Source organism: Labeo rohita, chromosome 21 (assembly GCF_022985175.1).
Source record: "Labeo rohita strain BAU-BD-2019 chromosome 21, IGBB_LRoh.1.0, whole genome shotgun sequence".
Classification (NCBI taxonomy): Eukaryota; Metazoa; Chordata; class Actinopteri; order Cypriniformes; family Cyprinidae; genus Labeo; species Labeo rohita.
In genome coordinates, this window is record NC_066889.1 from 19,266,744 (window position 1) to 19,288,583 (window position 21,840).

The 21,840-nt window shown below is 33.3% G+C and overlaps 1 protein-coding gene across 3 annotated transcripts in view; it reads left to right on the forward strand.

The window, feature by feature from the left end:
- si:dkey-112m2.1 (transmembrane protein 132C) overlaps window positions 1-21,840 on the forward strand; it is a 159,732-nt gene that overhangs the window by 123,795 nt on the left and 14,097 nt on the right. For all 3 annotated transcript variants that reach the window (XM_051092553.1, XM_051092555.1, XM_051092554.1), the window contains exon 5: window positions 13,295-13,438. In XM_051092553.1, the coding sequence (XP_050948510.1) occupies window positions 13,295-13,438 (144 nt within the window). The remainder of the gene's footprint in view (window positions 1-13,294; window positions 13,439-21,840) is intronic.

The window sequence follows — 21,840 nt, forward strand, 5'->3', positions numbered from 1 at the left end:
TCCAGGATTTGTTTTGTTTGGTTCTCTGTAGCCTCTTGGCCTTAGTCTTGAGTTTTGGCGTGTGTCAGGATTTTCTTCGGAGCTTGTGGGTTTCTCTGTTCTCTGAGCGACAGTGACCTGCTGTTTGTCTTCCTTCAAGTCTGTTTGAACAGTGTCCTCTGTAAACCACCTACAGGACATGGTAATACCTTTTCCTTTGTGTTCTCCACAGGCCGTAGGCCATAAATCATAATAAATCATAAAACATTTTTGAACTTCTCATCAAATTTACATTGAGAACTGGCTGCTCGGGGTTCTTCCTCGCTAATAATAAGACATGCACTCAGACATTTAATTGTGCGTGCTCATTTCATCTAGTTCTGCATTTGCTGTCATTCAGTGTTCACTTAAAGGATTAGTTCACTCCTAAATTAAAATTTCATGATAATTTACTCACCCCCTTATCATCCAAGATGTTCATGTCTTTCTTTTTCCTCAACTGAAAAGAAATCCCAGGATTTTTCTCCATGTAGTGGACTTTAATGGAGATCAGCAGGTTGAAGGTCCAAATTGCAGCTTCAGTCCAGCTTCAAAATGATCATGATCCCAGCCAAGGAATAAGGGTCTTGTCTAGCAAAACGTTTGGTTTCTATACATTTTAACCACAAATGCTCATCTTGCACTAGCTCGGCAATGCGCGTCCACGACTTCACACATCACGTAATCACATTGGAAAGGTCATGCATGGTTAGTTCTTCGTCTGTGTACTTCAGTTTAAAAATGTCATTTTGAAGTTTGTAGTTTTTCCTTTTTTTTGTAAAAGGCGTTTGACTTTCTTTGCATGTTCGCTTTGTAAACACTGTTTATGGGGCTGGACCATTCTTTATTAACCCTCTAGTTAAAGGAAATTCTATTCTAAGTTGTCAACATGATGTAAATTACTTGTTAAATATCTTTCCACTACAAGTTTGAACTACAACTACATCTTGTACAAACTTGTCTTTTATATATTTTATGTTCAGAAATAATACAAGGAAAATTACTTTTTTTTCTCAAAAGTCAAGGTTATTCAAACTCATAATGACTGAAGGTATAACACCAGTAGACTATTAATAACTATAAATGTTTTGAAAATCAATGAACTTTCAGCCTGTCACCATGATGCAAACATGAAATATCAGTCATACAGTAGTAGTTCTCCACAGATTTTTTCATTCGATTGCATTGATTTTTCTATGTAAACATGGATGCGTTTAAGCGCTCTGTAACTTGTGCTCCCATGGCGTCTGCCTGAGCTAAGCAACTATGACCTGCGCTCTCCATGAAGATGAAGGATAAATGGATTTCCAGCAGTAAAAAATCCTTTGCAGTAGCTCTGCTACTAAATTTATTTAAAAATGGTTATCCCTGTACAGCTATGATCAGGTGTTCCTCCATCTTGGCTGAGCTTTCAATGTTGTTACAGGAAAGGATGAAACTGATTGGTTGGTTCTTGTCACATGACCCGCGGTGCACTTGCGGGTTTCTGAAAAGTTTAAATGTTTTTATCTCGATACGGCACGGATGCACCTGTGTGCACGTCACAACCGCGACACTTCCATTATTAGCGGGCATACCGCATGTCTACATTTAAAATAACAAACTTGAGCGTGCAAAAGATGCAACATGTGAGTGGCCCATTTGACTGCTGCACTCGCCGCTGTCTCTTGAAGTGTCTAATGCATGAAACGGCATTTTAAAAATGCGCTGCTCAAGGTAAAAGAAGTACAATCACATCTTCTAGCATGTTTTTCATATTCCACTGCCTGCTTTGCATCTTACAAAAGCATTTGTGGTTAAAAAGCATATAAAATTGTATTATTATTATTTTATTTTTTTATTTTTTTAAGAAAATGACTGATTGATTCGCTAGACAAGACCCTTGTTCCTGAAGCTGCATTGCAAATTGGACCTTCAACCCATTGGCTCCCATTGAAGTGCACTACTGCATGGAGAAAAATCCTGAAATGTTTTCCTCAAAAACCTTCATTTCTTTTCGAACTGAAGAAAGAAAAACATGAACATCTTGGATGACATTGTAATGAGTAAATTATCAGGAAATTTTAATCCTGGAGTGAACTAATCCTTTGAAGTTCATCGCTAATATTTTAACGCTTGTGCTATGCTGAAAATCCTTTACTTAATTTGGCGTTACCAGTCAAAAATGACTGACCTTTGGAAAATTGCTCATAAAATTGCCCGTTATGCTAAATTATCAGCAAATCTTGAATTCGTTCTTGTTCAGCCTCTACTTATTTTCTTTTATCTTGCGCACGTTTTTTATTTCTTTTTGGAACTGAATGATAATAGGCTCTGAGCTTATGCAAAAGTGAGAAAAAAAATCATTATTTGTGGATCGTTTTAGAAATATTTTACTCAAAAAGGCGCACAAGCTCAGATCAATGAGATCTTGTTGAGATGAGGCCAACTGAGCTCAATCAGTTCCAAAAAGTAATGATAATTAAAAGAAAAGACGAGAAGTTTGAATCCAAGATTTGGTAAAAATATACCGAAATGATTTTTTTTTTCTTTTTTTTTGTATTATTAACATTGACTGGCATTTTTGAGAACAATCCCCTGTGAAAACACTGAGGCTTAATAACAGTGTTCAGTGTTATATTTAGCAAATCTCAAAATTAACATTCTTTATCTTACTGTACATTATAATGTTGTAATGCCTACATTCACTTCTAGCCTTTAAAATGACTGATGTTAATTTTTTAAAATTTATTTTTAACTAGTTTTAATTTTTAAATATCTAAATTAATTTTAATTTTGGTTGTATCAGTTGTAACTTAAAAATAATTATTTATCCCTACTGAAAAGACATGAAAGACTGAAAAATGTTATGTTCATATTTTATTCATTTATGCTAGCTTTAAGGTCATCTGTAAGCTAAACATTGACAAAATTGACTTTTAGCAGACATTTAATGAAGTCCACTTCCAGAACAACAATTTACAAATAATTTACTCACCCCCTTGTCATCCAAGATGTTCATGTATTTCTGTCTTCAGTCGTAAAGAAATTATGGTTTTTGAGGAAAACATTTCAGGATTTTTCTCCATATAATGGACTTCATTGGTGCCCTGATTTTGAACTTCCAAAATGCAGTTTAAATGCAGCTTCAAAGGGCTCTAAACGATCGGTCATTTTTAAAAAAAAAAAAAAAAAAAAAAATTTTTATACTTTTTAAGCACAAAAGCTTGTGTAGCACAGGCTCTGGGATGCACGTCCACTATGCTACAAATTAGTAATGGGTCGTTCTTGAACGATTCTTTCATTTTGAACAAATCTTTAATGTGACTCGGGAAGAATGAGTCGTCTCGGGGAGTGATTTGTTCAGTCACGCATGTGCAACATCCTATTAGGTTCTGTACTGGAATTAGTTCACCTGTTTCGAGTCTTGAGGTTTTTCGAGTTCATCTTATGGGGCTGTCACATGATAAACGAACGACTCAAACTCGAAAACTTAAGAGGTGAGGTGAGCTAACTATAGACTAAAGACCCAGGTAAACAATGAATTCATCTTTTCTGTTTCTTATAGCATTATAGTTTTGTCTTGTTTGTAGTATGATTGTTTGTGTAAGCACTAGATGTGTTAGGGAAGTAACACGTAACATTTTAATTATATTTTGCTAAAATGAACGAAATGACTCAAAAAGATTTGTTCATTTTGCTGAACGAGACTCAAAGGTCAGAGTCGGTAAAATGATCCAGACTTCCCATTACTACTATGAATCACATGTAAATTCATCGTCTGTGTACTGAGTATGGCGAAAAACTCTTATTTTCTCCTATAACTTAAGAGGAGGACATCATTGTACCTTTTTGTTTGTAAACGCCGTTTGCAAACTTACTTGCACTTTCTTAGTCTTTGCGCGTTCACTTTGTAAACACCAGGTCTGTAGTTCCGCCTACATTTGGCTTGACCTTTCGACATGATTCAATAGTACGTAGCGTCGTGAACGCGCATCCCAGAGCCTGTGCTACACAAGCTTTTGTGCTTAAAAAGTATACTAATTTTTATTTTCCGAAAAAAATGACAGATCGTTTCGCTAGATAAGACCCTTCTTCCTCGGCTGGGATCATTTAGAGCCCTTTGAAGCTGCATTTAAACTACATTTTGGAAGTTCAAAATCAGGGCACCAATGAAGTCCATTATATGGAGAAAAATCCTGAAATGCTTTCCTGAAAAAACATTCTTCACGACTGAAGACAGAAAGACATGAACATCTTGGATGACAAGGGGGTGAGTAAATTATTTGTGAATTGTTGTTCTGGAAGTGGACTTCTCCTTTAAATAACGTTAACAAAGATGAACAAACGCTGTAATGGATTGTTCATTGTTTTAGTCAATACATTAACTAATGTTAACAAATGACACCTTGTTGTAAAGTGTAAACTACAGTCTTTTTGGATGTCTACAAACTAGATACTGTATCTGCCTGTCCATTAAGACTGTTCCAGTAACTAAACCAGCAAAAACTAGCTCAGCTGTTCTTTTCAGCATGGTAGTCTGATCTTTAGAATGCATTTTGACAGTTCTGATCTTTATCTGAGACCAACAACCTTTTATCTAAGGCAGAAAAAAAAAGAAGACCAGGATTTTATCCTTTTCCACTGTGATCTAGACAATTTATTATGAGAATGTCTTTGAAAGAACTCCATTAAGCTACACTGTTTGGCAGAGTGCTCACTGTACCCCAGTACTTAAGCTTTTTCTGTATTACTGCTTTATTTAGTGTTGATGCAAATGTTTCTTTAAAACCCCCTGCAGCACAGGACTGTGTGGCACACACGCAAGAACAGAAAGCGAAAACGAAAAGGAGAGAGAGAAAAAATGAGTGCAGTTGCCTGAAAGAAATGCAAGTTGATTTGTGACTGCTGAGAGATTAAGATGCAGACAGAAGCGTGTTATTGTGTGCGGCGGCTGGCCTCGGTAAACCTGCGCCCTGCCACGGAGCCGTGGGGATCGATGGTCCTCACCGCACGCTCCCTCATTACTACCAGCATCTCACTTTCTCTCCACCGCGGCTGTGCGCACGACCGCTGCCGCCTTATCACAATCATCTGAAACAGCCTATGTATTCATTATCCCCTCACACTACACAGGGCATATGGAATCTGTACTTCCACATTTCACTGCCCCAGAGATGGAGGAAATGAGGGAGGCCATGTTAGATGGCGATTGCATCTAAGCCGTGTCGTTTTTTTGCAGTTATTAAAAGGTGCTGGAGTTTTCTAGCAGGTGTTAATTTGAAAGAGTGGTGAGAGAGTTCATCAAAGTTCTTTTGGCTGTGCTGTTTGAACATTAACCCAAAAACCCTTGAGGGCTGCAGGTTGCAATAGACAGATAATTGGTTTGAGAGAATTGTTTATTGGTTCTTCAGTATCGAGTCTGGTGATATTGAATTGCCTCCCTTCAAAAAAAAAAAGAAAAAAAAAAAAAAAAGCTAACCTTTTATTCAGTTTAATTATTTACGTAAATTAAAAAAAAAAAAAACCCTAAATTAAACATTTTTATATGTAATGTCATTTTTTATTATTTTATTATTTATTTTTATTTATAATTTTTACTATTGTTAGTGTTTAATTTTATGTAACAATTAATTAAGTAAAAATTTTTAAAAATATTATATATAAAATATTGATGTTGTTATTATTATTATTAGTAGTAGTAGTAGTAGTAGTAGTCGTAGTAGAAGCATTTACTTTTATGTAACAAAGTAAAAATTAAAGAATTAAAAATCAGTTCCGTTTATGCTTAATGGTAAAACCAAAATTTGAAAACTGGTCATTTATTATAATAATGAGAAGAATATCAAAATTAATAATAACACATCATACAAAAATAGTAGTAGTAGTAGTAGTAGTTGTAGTATAAATTATAAAACAATAAATTATTTAAAAAAATTAATATAGAAAAATAAATATTAAAAAATTAAATAATTTTATTTTTATTTTTTATATTGTTAATATTTAATTTTATGTAACAGTAAAAACAAGAAAATATATATAAAATATTAATGTTATTATTAGTAGTAGTAGTAGTAGTAGTAGCAGTAGTAGTAGTAGCATTTACTTTTATGTAACAGAGTAAAAATTTAAGAATTAAGAATCAGGTTTTTTATGCTTAATGGTAAAAAAAAAATCTAGTAGAGAATAAAATAAAAATAGTAGTAGTAGTGTAAATCATAAAACAATTAAATTATTATTATATTGTATTGTAAAACATTAATATTATAAAATATATATTACATAAAAAATAAAAAGTATAATATAATTTATTTTTTTATTTTATTTTTATTTATTATTTTTAATATTATTAGTATTTACTTTTATGTAACAAAGTAAAAATTAAAGAAAATATTATATTTAAAATATTGATTTTAGTAGTAGTAGTAGTTGTAGTAACGGCATGTACTTTTATGTAACTAAAAACTGAATTAAGAATCAGTTCTGTTTATGTTTAATGGTAAACAAAAATCATTGGTCAATTATTTTAATATTAATATTACTAATATTAAAATGAATCATAATAAATCATGAAAATAGTAATAGTAGTATAAATTATAAAAAAAAAATAATAATTTGTTATATAGTGAAAAAATAATATTACAACAATTTATATTATATAAATATATATATATATATATATATATATATATGTATATAAAATATATTTAGTAGTAGTAGTATTTACTTTAGTAGTATTTACTAAAATGACAAATTAAAGGAAAGGTAAACAAACATGAAAACTGGGCAGTTATTATACATAATAATAATAATAATAGTAAATCATATAAAGTAGTTGTATGAATTATGCAAAATATGATTAAAATAATGTTATAAATATTAAAATAATAATAACAACAACAGCATTTTTTATATATATATTGAATAATCCACCTGGTTATTGTTGTAGACTAATATTTTATTGTATTATGTAATTAAAAAACAAAAATTAAACAATAATTGACAATCAGTTCTGCACACACATAAAAAAAACAAACATAGACATAAAAATAATTGTTACTGGTCATAAAAACAGCATCTGTTGGTCTCCCAGTTACCAAGCAGTAGAGATTGTCTTATAGGTGCAGTGGAAAGGTACTCTAATTGAGTTGCAGTATGTTCACCACTGCTGCTCCCTATGTGCTTGGCATGATTCAAGGAGGACATGTTCCTGGAACAACCTTCCTGTCATGCTGTCGTCAGAATTTGATCTGGGTTAGAACTTGAACAGCATTCTTATGAATCACTACTGCTGTCAGTATCTAAACTTCAGAGAATGTGTTTGGCTTGTAATATTGTTCCAGGACTAACAAAGGATCTTGATCCAGGTACAGTATCGACTTGACTGTCTATATGAACATATCTACACTGTAAAAAACAGTTTGTAGAGTCAACTTAAAAAAAATATGTTACCCAGCTGCCTTCAAATTTTAAGTTCAGTCAACTCAAAAAGGTTTAGTCAAATTGAAATATTAAGTTGTACTAAGTGACAACTTAGATATTTGAGTTCATTCAACTTAAAATTTTAAGTTTAACCAACCAAATTTTTTTTGTAAAGTCAACTCAAATATCTAAGTTGTCACTTAGTACAACTTAACATTTCAAGTTGACTAAACTTATTTGAGTTGACTGAACTTAAAATTTGAAGGCAGCAGGGTAACACATTATTTTAAGTTGACTCAAAATATTTATTTATTTTTTAACAGTGTAACAAGTCCAGCTTTTAAGTTTAACAAACAAATTTTTTGTAAAGTCAACTCAAATACCTAAGTTGTCACTTAGTACAGCTTAACATTTCAAGTTGACTAAGCTTATTTGTGTTGACCGAACTTAAAATTTTAAGGCAGCAGGGTAACAAATTATTTTAAGTTGACTCAAAATATTGTTTTTTTGTTTTTTTTTTACAGTGTAATAAGTCCAGCTTTTAAGTTTACCAAACACATTTTTTTTTGTAAAGTCAACTCAGATATCTAAGTTGTCACTTAGTACAACTTAACATTTCAAGTTGACTAAACTTATTTATTAACACATTATTTTAAGTTGACTCACAGATTTTGTTTTTTATTTTTTACAGTGTATGTAATATCATGAATAATGCAGCAAAGGAATGGTAGCTGAGAATTCCAGATTTATGCTTGTCCGATGTTCATAACAGGGCTCATAATTCCTCAAAGGAGCGCTCATTTAACCAAGCAGTGAGGTGGAGAGGCCTTGGATTATGGGTTGATGTGGAAACAGTAATACAAAACTGTGATTATCCTCATTGTAGCGGCCACTGAGAGGCGTTCGGCTGACCCAGTGGCTGTAATGCGTTCAACGACAGCTAAGCGTTCGCTTCATCTCTCTGCGCTATTACTGAAATCAATAGCCATCTTCCTTTTTGCTCCCTGTTTGTCTGCACTGTTGTGCCATTTTATCAGAGGCTTTGTCAGTAAGACTCGGGGAGGCAAAAAGGCCTCAGCCATTGCTGCTGAAGAGCGGGGAGGACCCGCGGTCTTGAAAAGAAATACAGCCGCCGATCGATGTCCCTGTAATAGCATGGCTGCGGCATCGGCCGCGAGGATCCACACGGGGTGCCGATGCATTCGCTGCTGCCTGTCCTTGAGCGTTAGACCCCGTGTGAGCCGGTGTAGGTTCACCACAAATTCAACCAATCACTTGTGCTGATATTAACCCTACATTCCCCGACCTCCGATAACTCTTTGGTCTCGCCAAAAGTGTAATGGCTTTTTATCGATTTACCTCCTTCGCTTTTCTCTCACTCAAGATAGTGTGGAACCATTTAAAGGTAAGTGCGTGTTGTAGAAGCACTGCCCTCCTGCAGAGATGGTCTCTGGGAGGCCGTACAGCCTGTTCTTCAAACCCAGCATCCACGCATAGCTAACACTAATCACTCAGCAGTCCAGGGAACGATGTTTACCGACCACCGGGTAGCAGCGGATGACGAGGCTGCATGAATAACACATTATGCTTGGATTTAACACCCTCCCTCTGGAACTGCCGCTCATAGGAGTTTCAGAGATGGAGTTGGGGGAAGGAGGAGGATTGGGTTTTTCAACAACTGGAGCATCATGGTTTGGGGGACGGACAGCGAGTGTAGGTGGACATAAACTAGTGGCATATTAGTTTTGCTGGTTCTAATGCCACCCACATCAGTCCTGCTGTCAGAGTGAATCTTCCTTAATTTTCGAGCCAATGCCAAATGCGTGAAAAGACTGTTCTCTGAATTGTGCTGAATGTTAATGTAGTTTTGCAATCCCCAAACTCACTAATGCACCGAAGCACCATGGAATTAGATTTTATGTATAATGCAATTAATACTTAACTATTTTATATATATTTCATAATAATTTGCAATAATTAAGATTTTTTAATGTTTTTGAAAGAAGTGTCCAAAGCTCACATAGATCAGAATACACTGAAAACAGTAATATTGTGAAATATTGTTACAATTAATATATATATATATATATATATACATTTTAGGAAAAGATATAAAAAAATATCTAAATATAATTATTTATAATTATATATATTATAATTAATTTTAAATTTCTAATAATTAATTGTTAGAAATGTTTAATTATGTGATCTATATTTATGGAAAATTACACATTTAATAGAAAACTAGGTAATAAAAAATTACATATAAAATATAATTGTTGATAATTTCTAATATTTTTTCATATTTATATTGTATTCAAATTTCAAATATACTTTTTAGAAAGAAATCAAAAATATATAAATATGATCATTTCTAATTATATATATTATAATTATAATATATATGCAAATTTCTAATAATTGTTTGAAATTTGTAATTATTGTATTTTTTTCTCAAAATGTCTAATAATTGTTAAAAATGTGAAATTATATATTTTTATATATTTATAATTTGTTATATATATATATATATATATATATATATATATATATATATATATATCATTTACATTTTTTATTTCTAAAATTTAATTGTTAGAAATGTGTAATTATGTGATGTATATTTATGGAAAATTACACATAGAAAATATGTAAAAAAAAATACAAATAGAATTTCTAATATTTTTTCATATATATATATATATATAGTAATGTAATATATTAATAAAAGTTTTATATAAAAGTATATATATTTAATTTTTTCAAATTCTAATATATATTTGTAATTTCTAATATACCTTTTAGAAAAAAATATATAAAATGCGTGAAAATATTTCTAATTTTTAATAATTGTTATAAGTTTGTAAATTGATGTTATTTATATATAAATTTATTTGATTTTATTTAGTTTGGTGATGTTTTAACATGACATTTTCTCTGCAAGCCTGAGGTAATGATGGAACTTATGGGACTTTTATACGACTGGAACTGGATTAAGATTGGTTTCTACTGTATGTGTATTTCTGAATTTGGAGAATCTGGTCTATATTACTTTGAAATCCTTCCATAACTCTGCAAACATTCACATACCCGTCATTTTTAAGGTGAATAAATACTTTTTCCTGCTTTATCAAAGCATTAGAATCTTCAGATATAATTTTAAAATATAGCACTTTTTTGTTGATATATCCTGAGCAGGAAAGTTCCACTACCTTTTTTTTGTGCTTTTGCCATGCGAGTTAGAAGGTGGAGGCACGTATGCATTTCTCAGGGGTCAATGGATTTGACCTGTGTGGTTTAAAACTGTCCTCCCTCGCTGAACTGAACTCACCTCAGCTTTGTTTTTTTTACAGTCAAGTAAAGCCGCCCATCAGAGTCTGTGGCATCACAATGAGAGGTTTTCCACCGCTTTGCCTGCTTTACTCTTGAATTCTGTTTTTAATTCACTGCGTAATCTTCAGGCTTGACTGAATATTATATTGTTCGGTTTTAACAGCCGGTGAATGGACACATTGAAAGACATTTGAAAGCACCTTGTCTGCCAAACAGTGTCGCCGAGTTCTTTGAATTCATCTGAGCGGGAAGTGAGTGAAAGAGGGTGAGCGAATTGTAAACACTTCACCCATCCCGTCCTGTGGAATATTTATCAGAGTCATTTTCCTGGTCTTGATAAATTAATGTTTTGACAGCAAATCAAACACAGGCGATAACTCCCTGTCAAAATGTCTGAGCGTAAGGTTTGAATACCAAGCTCTCGCTGCTCAGACTACGTTCCTATTGCACATTTACATAATTTTGAAATCAAGGGAAATGGCGTATTCAAATTCTACCTCAGAAGTAGACAGCGCAGGCCGTGTTAGATAGAAAATAATGATCGGCTTAAACGTATAAAGGGAAAGAAAGGAAGTGGCTCGTTTATCCTTACGATTGTGGTGCATTAAAGTGAAAATGATTGAAATAAGAATCAGTTGCCAAGTGAAGCCTGAAGTGGGATCAGCCTGGAGAAAAAAAAAAGAAAAAAAAAGAACAGAAGACCTCAGTCTTATTAACAAGCTTGAAATTTCATTATCCACAGTTCAGGATTAAATAATGTTATCTGTTTTCTCTAAAGGAGAATGGTGAGAGCTGTGACATAAAGAGAAGAAAAGACCCTATGCAAAACCTTTATTTCGGTTTATCCGTCTCAGAGTGCCGCATGGTTTATGATGAGGGCAGTTTTGCGCCGGCTCCTCACCCGCAGCTCCAGCCAGCAGGAGAAACGCAAGTCAGACTTAAAAGATCTAATTATCCAGCCTTTGGTTTGTTTGAACTGTAAATTGAACACACGGACATGTTTTAGATAAGATTATACACAAAGAGAAGTGGATTCTCAGAAAACGGTTACCGTAGCCATCATTTCTCCATAATTACGGTATATTTCTGTGAAAATAAGATGTGTCTACAGTGTTTTTCCCTGACATTGTTCTCTATATAAAGCTATTTCAGGAACTTCGCACACTGGTATTGATGTTACCTATAAGCATCTTTTTTATCTATATTACTGATGTTTTCTCAGTCAAACATCACTATTTCTTTTGGATTAGTATTATGTGTGTGTGTTGTTTGTCTATATTTAAATATAAAATAGCTATATATTTTTTTTGTTTTGTTTTACAAATATCTGAATATAATGTAATATGTAATATAAATAAAAATATATGCAAAAATCTAAAAAATAAATCCTCAGTCAAGCAACAGTATTTGTTTTGCCCATTTTTAGGATTAGGGATCTGGATTCGTATTAGTATGTTGTTTGTGTGTAAAAATGATATAAAAATGACATGTTAGTTTAATAAAATTTATATTTATATAATATTTTATATAAAAAAAACACGCACAGGGTTTTTTGTTTTTATCTGTTGGTTTTAAAACTGAAGTAAAAATTAATTTTTTTATTTAAGATATGTATTTTTACATCTTTATTAAATATGTATATACTGTATATATAAATATATGTACATACACACACACATACACATTTGTTTTTATCTGTTAGTTTAATTTTTCAGTTTTCTTTGTTTACTTTTCTGTTAATTTTTCTGTTTTTTTGTGTTTTTAGCTTTTTGTCTTACATTACATTTTCATTAAAATATATATATATATTTTTTTTTTTTATAAATCTTTTAAATGGATAGATAGATAGATAGATAGATAGAGAGATAGATAGATAGATAGATAGATAGATAGATAGATAGATAGATAGATAGATAGATAGATAGATAGATAGATATAGATTTTTGGGGGGTTTATGTTTTTATATTTTAATTTAATGTAGTTATTCAGAATTTTTGTTTTTGAATTTTTATAAAGTAATTCATCAGAAGGGCTGTTTTTGCTTGTTTGACAATAAAACAAATCCTGAGGAGTCCATATCTGATAACTAATTTTTTGATTTGGGGCAGAAAGCAACCACCCTGAATGTCTTAAATTGCACAATTCCCTAGTGTCACACTGAAGAGATTTGCATGGGCAAGCATTTATATTTTCTTTCAAATATGTGTGAAAATCTTTTTTTTTTACTCCTTTTTTTTTTTAGTTTTGCAGTGACTTGATAGTAAACCTTGTGTGTTTTTCATGTTAATATATATTATCCGAGAGCGGATCAGTTTCATAAAAACAGGATGTGTTGTTTGGCTCTAAACAGACCTCTCCATCTCACTCTGAGACTCTCCAGAGCTGATGACTCTAATTGAATGATATGACTCACTGGGTTAATAGCGCGACTCAGTGTTGGCGCTGAAGAGCTGGAGCTGACAGAATGACGAATTATCGTGAATAATTGCGAGTGAATTATCCTGAGTTAACGCAGTCTGATTGATCTGCCCTCTGTGTGCAGGAGACCGAGATCCTTAACACCGCAGTGCTCACCGGGAAAACTGTTGCTATGCCGGTGAAGGTGGTCACCGTTGGAACCGAAGGGACCGTGACCGATGTAACCGAGTCGGTGGAATGTCGCACGACGGACGAGGACGTGGTTAAGGTGGGCAAAAACACTGTGGTGTGATTTACTGTAAAGCACTTCTATAGTTTAGATGGTTTTCATCAAAAGGAAACATAAGCTAAAAGAACCTAAAGTAATTTTCTAAGCAGGAAAAAAACAACCAACAAAAGAACTGTTGGAGGGAACACATAGTGTATTAAGGTGGCTATATTAGATTTGATTTAAAGCACAATACATTCAGCCACTCTGAAGTAATGTGTATTTTCAGTTGTCAAGCCAGAGGCGAAAAATCAAAGGGATGTTAAATGCAGTCTTTCCAGAACAAGCTTGTGCCTTCCACTTCCATATGCCATTTGGGAACAAAATATGAGAGCATTTTATGAGGGAGAAAATGACAATGTGTGTGTATGTGTGTGTGTTTACTCCCTTCGGGTTTAATTATCTGATGAACACCCCACACTGAAACACTGACCTCTGGAGAGGAATCCCTCCTTCCTCCCCACAAAAGCTCACACATACACACACACAGACTCACACAAGCACTGGTGCCCTCGATTCACAGCATCTGAAGACACTATGCACTATTATTTTTGTCTACATTGCATAGCATTCATTTGTATCATCTATATTAATAATCTGTCATATATATCAATATAATGCTCTACACACTGCAGTTTAACCTTGGTTATTATTTAACCTTGGGTAAAGTGTTGATTTCAAAAGAGCTTTAGCTTTTAAAAACATGCATCAGAGCAAGGTTAGGATACAGTGTGAAACAATGCGCTGCCAGTATATTATGGTGAGGTATTTAGCAACAGCTAATCGTGAACTAAAGAGTGTTTACCTTTTTAATTAAGCATGAGCTTTGTACAAGCGTTTCTGTGTCAGAAAATTAAATTGTTGAATATGGCAAATGGTAGTCACATATTTGTATTAATTTTGAATGTTTCATTTGCCATTGTGAACTGTATTCATCCAGTCAGTGTTATTTAACTCATATAAAGTGGCATGCGAAAGTTTGGGAACCCCTTGCAGAATCTGTAAAAATATGAATAATTTTAACAAAATAAGAGAGATCACATAAAATGCATGTTATTTTTTAAATCCATCTTTTCACACTGAGGACCACTGAAGTACTCAAACACATTTAAAAAAGGTTCAAACATTCACTGATGCTCCAGAAAGAAACACAATGCATTAAGAGCTGGGGGGTGAAAACTTTTGGAATTTGAAGATCAAGGTAAATTGTACTTAATTTGTCTTCTGGGAAACAAGTATCTTCTGTTGCTTCCAAAGGGGAGTACTAAAATGGAAAAAAATATATATTTTGACATCATAATATAAATTTGGACATATGCATGCTTGCAGTTGTAGATCATCCAGGCAACCACACACAGTATTAAGAACCAAGGGTTCACAAAATTTTGTATGAGGTAATTTTAATTTAATTAATTTTATTCTTAATTTCAGCAATTTTTTGTCTTGTGGAATATATGTTGACATATTTTATGTCCAAATATCTTACTCAGGACAGTAGTAAATAAAAAATAACATGCATTTTGTATGATCTCTATTATTTTGTTAAAATTTTTCACACTTTCACAGATTCTGCAAGAGGTTCCTAAACTTTCACATGCCACTGTACAGGCAAATAAGTTTGTTAAAGGTGCAATATTTAATATTGGCAGCTAGCCATTGAAATGGGTACTGCAGTCCAAATTCAAAATGTTGGAGAGCGTTGTTCCAGATTGAACAGAAACACACAGCTGAGTCTTACTCTTCAACTTTAACTTAAACTTAATTTAATTATTTAAATGCAATGTTGTTGCCCAAAGTGCTTCACAAAATGATGAATAAAATAAAATCCACACACAACTTACACACAAGTAAAACAAACATTTGTAAAGCTTTCCCAAATCAAACTTTCCCTACCTCAAAGGCCAGACTAAAAAAAAAAATGTTTTGACATAGTTAAGGACCTATTACCTGAAAAGGCACGGTCCCCTTTTGACTTCTCTTTTGACCAAGGCACATTCAACAATGACCGATTTACTGATCTAAGTCACCTAGCTGGTTTTTGAGACCCTATGAGGTCGGTAATATAACTCTGTACGCTGATGAGATGATATGGCTGTGTTTTAATATTCCTCTGGAGCTTTTTAGATGGATGCCAAGGCTTTTTAGGTTTGGTAGAATCTGCAATCAGTGACTCAGTTCGTTGGCTGGCTTTCATGTGTTTTCCACCAACTGGCAACCTGGGGTGTCAAAATCCTATTGGGTAAACTGGCAGTGGGCGGAGTCATGGAGACCAAAACAAAAACATTCCGACACAGAACGCACATTTCAAAGCATTGTTTTTCAGTTAGACAAGTGTGAGCATGTTTTCTAAATATCTGCGAACATACTATGGTTTTATTATGCTTTATTACAGTTAAAAATTTACATACAGCAACTTTAAAGGGATAGATTAACCAAAAATCAACAAGATTTCATGTTTACTCACCACCCTGTTGTTCCAAACCTGTATGACTTTATTTTTAAAGTAGAACACAAATGAAAATATTTAGATGAATGTTCAAGCTGCTCTTTTCCATACAATTGATTACAAACTATAGGTGTATACAGTATATGAATAATGTAAAATGAGAAACAAGATATCCCAAAGCTATGTTTACCCATCGTTTACAATTAGGTTAACTAGGTTAACAGTTTCAAGTGTGAAAAGCCTTTATCTGCTACAGTTCCCAGCCCAATTTAATGTGTAATTTTTTTTTCGTAATGGCTTTTCAATTAGCAGCTGTTAATATTATGTGTGTCAGAAGAGATTATGAAACCCAGTGGAAAGGCATGTAGCTGTTAGTGTGTTTGATGTGTAGTATTTCTTTGTGGTATGTTTTGATTTCATGCTGTCTAGACAATCCAGCAAATGAGAAGTTCTTCTGCACAGACAGATAGTGGAGATGGACAGACTGAGAGAGTAATGAGAGCGGGAAAGAGAGAAAAGGATAGAGACAGAATTCAGGAGAGGTATGAAAATAATACATAAGTTGGAGAGCTGGAGCAGATTCTTTTAGATGACACTGTTTTACCACACTGCAGGAGGATTGTTTGTGTGTGTTCATACACACAAATGTGTCTGTCCAGGGAGGACACTCAGCTACTTTGAAACTGAAGCTTGTTAAGTTACAAGTTATTTATATTAAAGGCAGTTTGACTGCACTACGAAGGCACACATTTAGTCTGCTACACATTTAGTCAAAACTGAAACTGAATCTCTGTCCAGTGAGAAATGGGTTTGGCTCAGTTATGTTCATAATAACTGAAATTCATAAAAACTTGATTAAAATTCAACCTGTTATTTAAGCTGTTCAAGTTAATGTGTTTTGTCATTGTACGGAAGTACTGTCAGGAGTACAATACTTTTGAAAAATGAGCAAACAACACTGAAGCTGTCTGACTGTTTGTTGGACTGTGACACACAAAGGCATTTTAATGTTTTATAAATTTATATTTTAAAATAGTTGTAATTTTGTGTAGTTCTAAAATGTAAACCATTTTGATATTATTTTCCTAAGTGAATCATTGCATTAATTTTTTAACCTGTTCCATCAAAACAATGCACAGATTCATTTGAACGCACTCGCCTTTAAAACTAAAAATAGTGATACAAATCACTAGTCTAAAGTTTTTAATATTTTAAGATTTTTAATATTTTTCTGAAGAATCTCTTCTGCTCACCAAGCCTGCATTTGTTTAATCCAAAGTACAGCCAAACAGTAAAAGTTTGAAATATTTCTCTATTTGAAATAACTGTTTTCTGTTTGAATATATTTTAAAATGTAAATTATTACTGTGAATTCAAAGCTGAATTTTTAGTATCATTTCTCCAGTCACATGATGCTACAGAAATCATTCTAATATTCTGATTTGCTGATTATTAGTATGTTGAAAACAGCTGAGTAAATGTTTTTCAGCATTTATCTGAAATAGAAATCCTTTGTAACATTATTAATGTCTTTTATCATCACTTTTGATCAATTTAAAGCATCCTTGCTAAATACAAGTTTCTACAATAAAAATTATACTGATTCCAAGCTTTTGAATGGTATAGTGTATAATGTTACAAAAGCTTTTTATTTCAGATAAATGCTAATTTTTGGATCTTTCTGTACATCCTGAAAAAAATGTAGTTTTAAATATTGATAATAATAATAATAAACGTTCCTTAAACAGTAAATTAGCATATTCAAATGATTTCTGAAGGATCATGTGAGACTGAAGACTGGAGTAATGATGCTGAAAATTTAGCTTTGATCACAGGAATATATTATATTGTAAAATAAATTCAAATAGAAAGCATTTATTTTAAATAGCAAAAATATTTCACAATATTACTGTATTTTGGATTAAATAAATGCAGGCTTGGTGAGCGGAAGAGGCTTTTTTTTTTTAAAAAAAAAATCTTACTGTTCAAAAACTTTTGACTGGTAGTGTGTATATTTAGAATTTATTTCTATTCATTTTTTTACCCAGTTTGTTTCATTTTAATGCATTTGATTATTATCTCAGTTTAAAGTTACTGTGAAAAGCAATACTGTGAATACAGCCATGTAGAATTTTCTTCCCACTGCTTTGTTTCATGCCATTAAACTGCCATTTATAGTTTGTAGCATCTCTGCTTTTTGCTAGTTACTCCAAACATTGGGTTCACCTTGCGGTGAGCGTCTAGAGATGCTCAAGATGCGCTCTGCTAATTACCTCCGTCAGAGACGGACGGGCAGATAGGGACAGCGTTTGCGTCATGCAGAACAGTCCAGTCTCTCCGTGTGACTGTTGAATGGGACATTAAGTACCCACCCCAGTTCCCCGCAGGGGTCTTGACGTCCTCTGTAAGTGTCCCTCTCTTCAGCGATCTTAATGTTCCTGATTAATGCTCTGCCAGGCTGGTTATGGTGTGTATAGATGCTCATGGGAAGGGCATGTTGCAGTAAAGTTAGATTAACCAATGTTCTCCAGCTCAAACCAGTACCCTTCATGGGTCAACAGAGCACCTTGAGGATCTCTGGCTCTTAGATTGTTGTGGAAGATTTACAATCTGTAAATGAGGAAGTAAAGAATACAACTGTCTACGTGAAACTGCAAATTGGTCTATTATGTCATTTATATGGGCAGATCCAGACAGTTTAACAGATTTAACAGGTGTTTAACAGATATAATTGCTGTGGGGAATTATAGTACTATTTAAGTTCACCGCAGTTGTTCTTTATTAAGCCTAGGCGTCATTTACTTTTAGTCACTGATTTTGTCCCCACTGTTTTAAAGGAGAAGTTCCCTTCCAGAACAAAAATTTACAGATAATTCACTCACCCCTTTGTCATCCAAGATGTTCATGTCTTTCTTTCTTCAGTTGTAAAGAATTTATGTTTTTTGAGGAGAACATTTCAGGGCTTCTCTCCGTATAGTGGACTTCTGTGATGCCCGTGAGTTTAAACTTCCAAAAAAACTCCCATCTCATTTTCTCCTCCAATTTCAAAATCATCATACATCACTGCAGAAGTACCGACCCAGTGTTTACAAAGTGAACATGCAAAGAATACAGCATGTAGGAATAAAACAGCGATGTAGGAAGATGAACATCTTGGATGACGAAAGGGGTGTGTAAATTATCTATAAATTTTGTTCTGGAAGTGAACTTCTCCTTTAACAATGAAAGGACCAATGAGTCAAATATTGTTTTTTTTTAATTGCTACTCCATTAATTTATCCACTACACTCTTAAAAATAAAGGTGCTTTAAAAGGTTCTTAAAGCGATGCCATAGAAGAACCAATTTTTGTTTCCACCATAGACTGTAAAAAACGTGGACGTAGTGTCCGTGATGTCACCCGTAGGTTTCTGAAGAGCATTTCTGAAGCTCTTAGTGGGCGGGAGTCGGACGGCACCATCTTGGAATCGCGTCACTGCACGCCACTCCTGGATAATCGAAAATGAGCAAAGAGGCGGGACGGGGGAGGAGCTGGTTGCTGAAACCACACCCACTTAGCACGACGGTGGTGACAGCAGTGGCAATCCACCTGTCACTCAAGTGACCACGCCCTAAATTATGCAGAACTTTAAGGCTTAATATAATTTAAACGGATGAGTTATAAAAAAAAATTCACCCCCCTCACAGCTGACATGAAGGGCAAAATTAGCTATATAGACCAAAACCACTTTTTGTACCAGGCTGTAAACATATTTTTTTCTGCTGTAAAGTTGGGCATTTTAACATAGGGAGTCTATGGGATTGACTCCCTTTTGCAGCCAGTCTCTAGCGGCCAGTCGATGAATTGTAGTTTTAGTCACTTCCGTGTTGGCTTCAAGAGGGAGACCGGGAGGTTGCCCCTTGGTTTCCACAAAGAACCATTCTTTTGTGAAACAGAAAGGTTCTTCATATGGTTAAGGTTCTTTAGACAAAAAAGGTTCTTCTATGGCATCGTGAAGCACCTTTATTTTTAAGAGTGTAGCCTCCAAAACCCACATGTGGCAGATGTAAGAATTAAGTTTACAATTAAAATGTAAGTGCATTTGAGCACTTAAATTGGTCGGCAAGTTAGTTTCCCCTTCAAATCGCTATAGTTTTCAGTGTGCTAATGATTTTGTATTATTTATTTATTTTTCTTTAAACATTACGTATTACTGCAGACTCAATTACACAGACTTTATTCTTTTAAAACAGTGTAAGATCATTTTAAATAATTTGTAAACAACCTAATTATCTGTGATATATACTACCGCTCAAAAGTTTTCAAGATTTTGTTTTTGAAAGAAATATCTTATGCTCTCACAAAGACAGCAATTATTTTATAACAATTCTGTAAAAACAGTAGCATTATCAAATATTCTAATAACCTTTAAAAGTTTTCAATAGCCGCTACTCCAGTCTTCAGTCTCACACGATCCTTCAGAAATCATTCTGCTATGCAGATTACTATGCTGACCTTCCTAAATGAACTTGTCATTTAAGTAATTTATGTTTTGCGTTTCTTATTAAAATCCACCTTTCTACAATACTGTCATGAAAGTCAAGTCAATGTGATTTTGAGTTCACACGTATAATTGTGTTGTAGCCATTATCATATCACAACTTATTATTCATTTCACAAGGTTCAGTGCACACTGTATAATGATACTGAAAACTGAAGTTAATCACAGCTCATATGAATGCAACTTTGACTTCCTCAGTGTCACAAATAGAAAAGTACAGGGCTCTACAGTGCGACCATTTCAATCACATTTGCAAATGAAAACCACTGCATGCGACTATGAAAAAATATTTAGGAGCAGCAGTGCGACTGACCAGATCAGCATATTTGTGTTTGCGCTGAGGGGAGTTTCAAAGGTTTCTGTGTGTTTTTGCAACATTGAGTAAGGTATCACAGACATATCTCACAAATCCTTTCATAAAAGTGTAGAGAGAGTGTAAATAAGAGATTCATTGTGCAGTGTAGAGATTGCGATGAACTAAGATAAGTGACAGCTTTTAATAATTTTTAAGGGAGTTTGTAAGTGAGATATTGATTTAATACAACAAGAAGTTATTATTAAGTGACTTACATTGTCTGACTATAACACTATTGCCTGATTTTGCTCTATTTTGTCATCAAAAATAGTTTGAAATGAGTCACATCTGAGCCACTGCGCACCTCCATTCAAGCACAACAGTGTTTTGTTTATGAAAGAACATGCATTTTTAAACAAATTTAGTGAGTCAGTGATTCAATTTCCCATTCATAAAGACAATCACTTGCTTTATTCCTGAATAATTCAGCCGTTCGAACGAATCAAATGAATGAATGATTCAGTAATTAAATCAGTGACTTGCTGCCACCTACTGGCAGTTTTATTTCATTTTAAAGTGTCTTTTCAGTTATTTAAATCATTTAATATTTCTATATTCAAAATTTTATATTTAAAACATTAATCTCAACATGGATTTATGAATTTGATTGCACTCATGCCACCTCTGAGCCTCATTAAAATATGAAAATACATGTATGTAGTACAAATTAATTTTATTAGTACTGATTTTATTTGATTAATAACTTATTATTATTCTGCTTGTTCTTATTCTGTTGTTTTAATTAGAAAAAGCTTGTAAAAATCATTTAAAAAATAATAATAAAACTTTTAATAAAGTTAGAAAAATGCCACTACAAAGGTAAAAAGAAAATTCCCCTGTTAATCGCTTTTAAGGAGTCAAATATCACCTTGTAATGGGAAGGCTATTTTTTATTTTTTTTTTTTGTTCAGATTTTTGGATTATTGATTAGCAGGTGGGTCTAAAACTTTAACTTGCTCCTAAAAAGAAAAGGAAGCATAGAGCTCTGAAGCAGTGTAAAACTTCACTACAAAATATGTTTTCTGTTTTTAAAACGGTTAATGTAAAAAAAAAAAAGCACT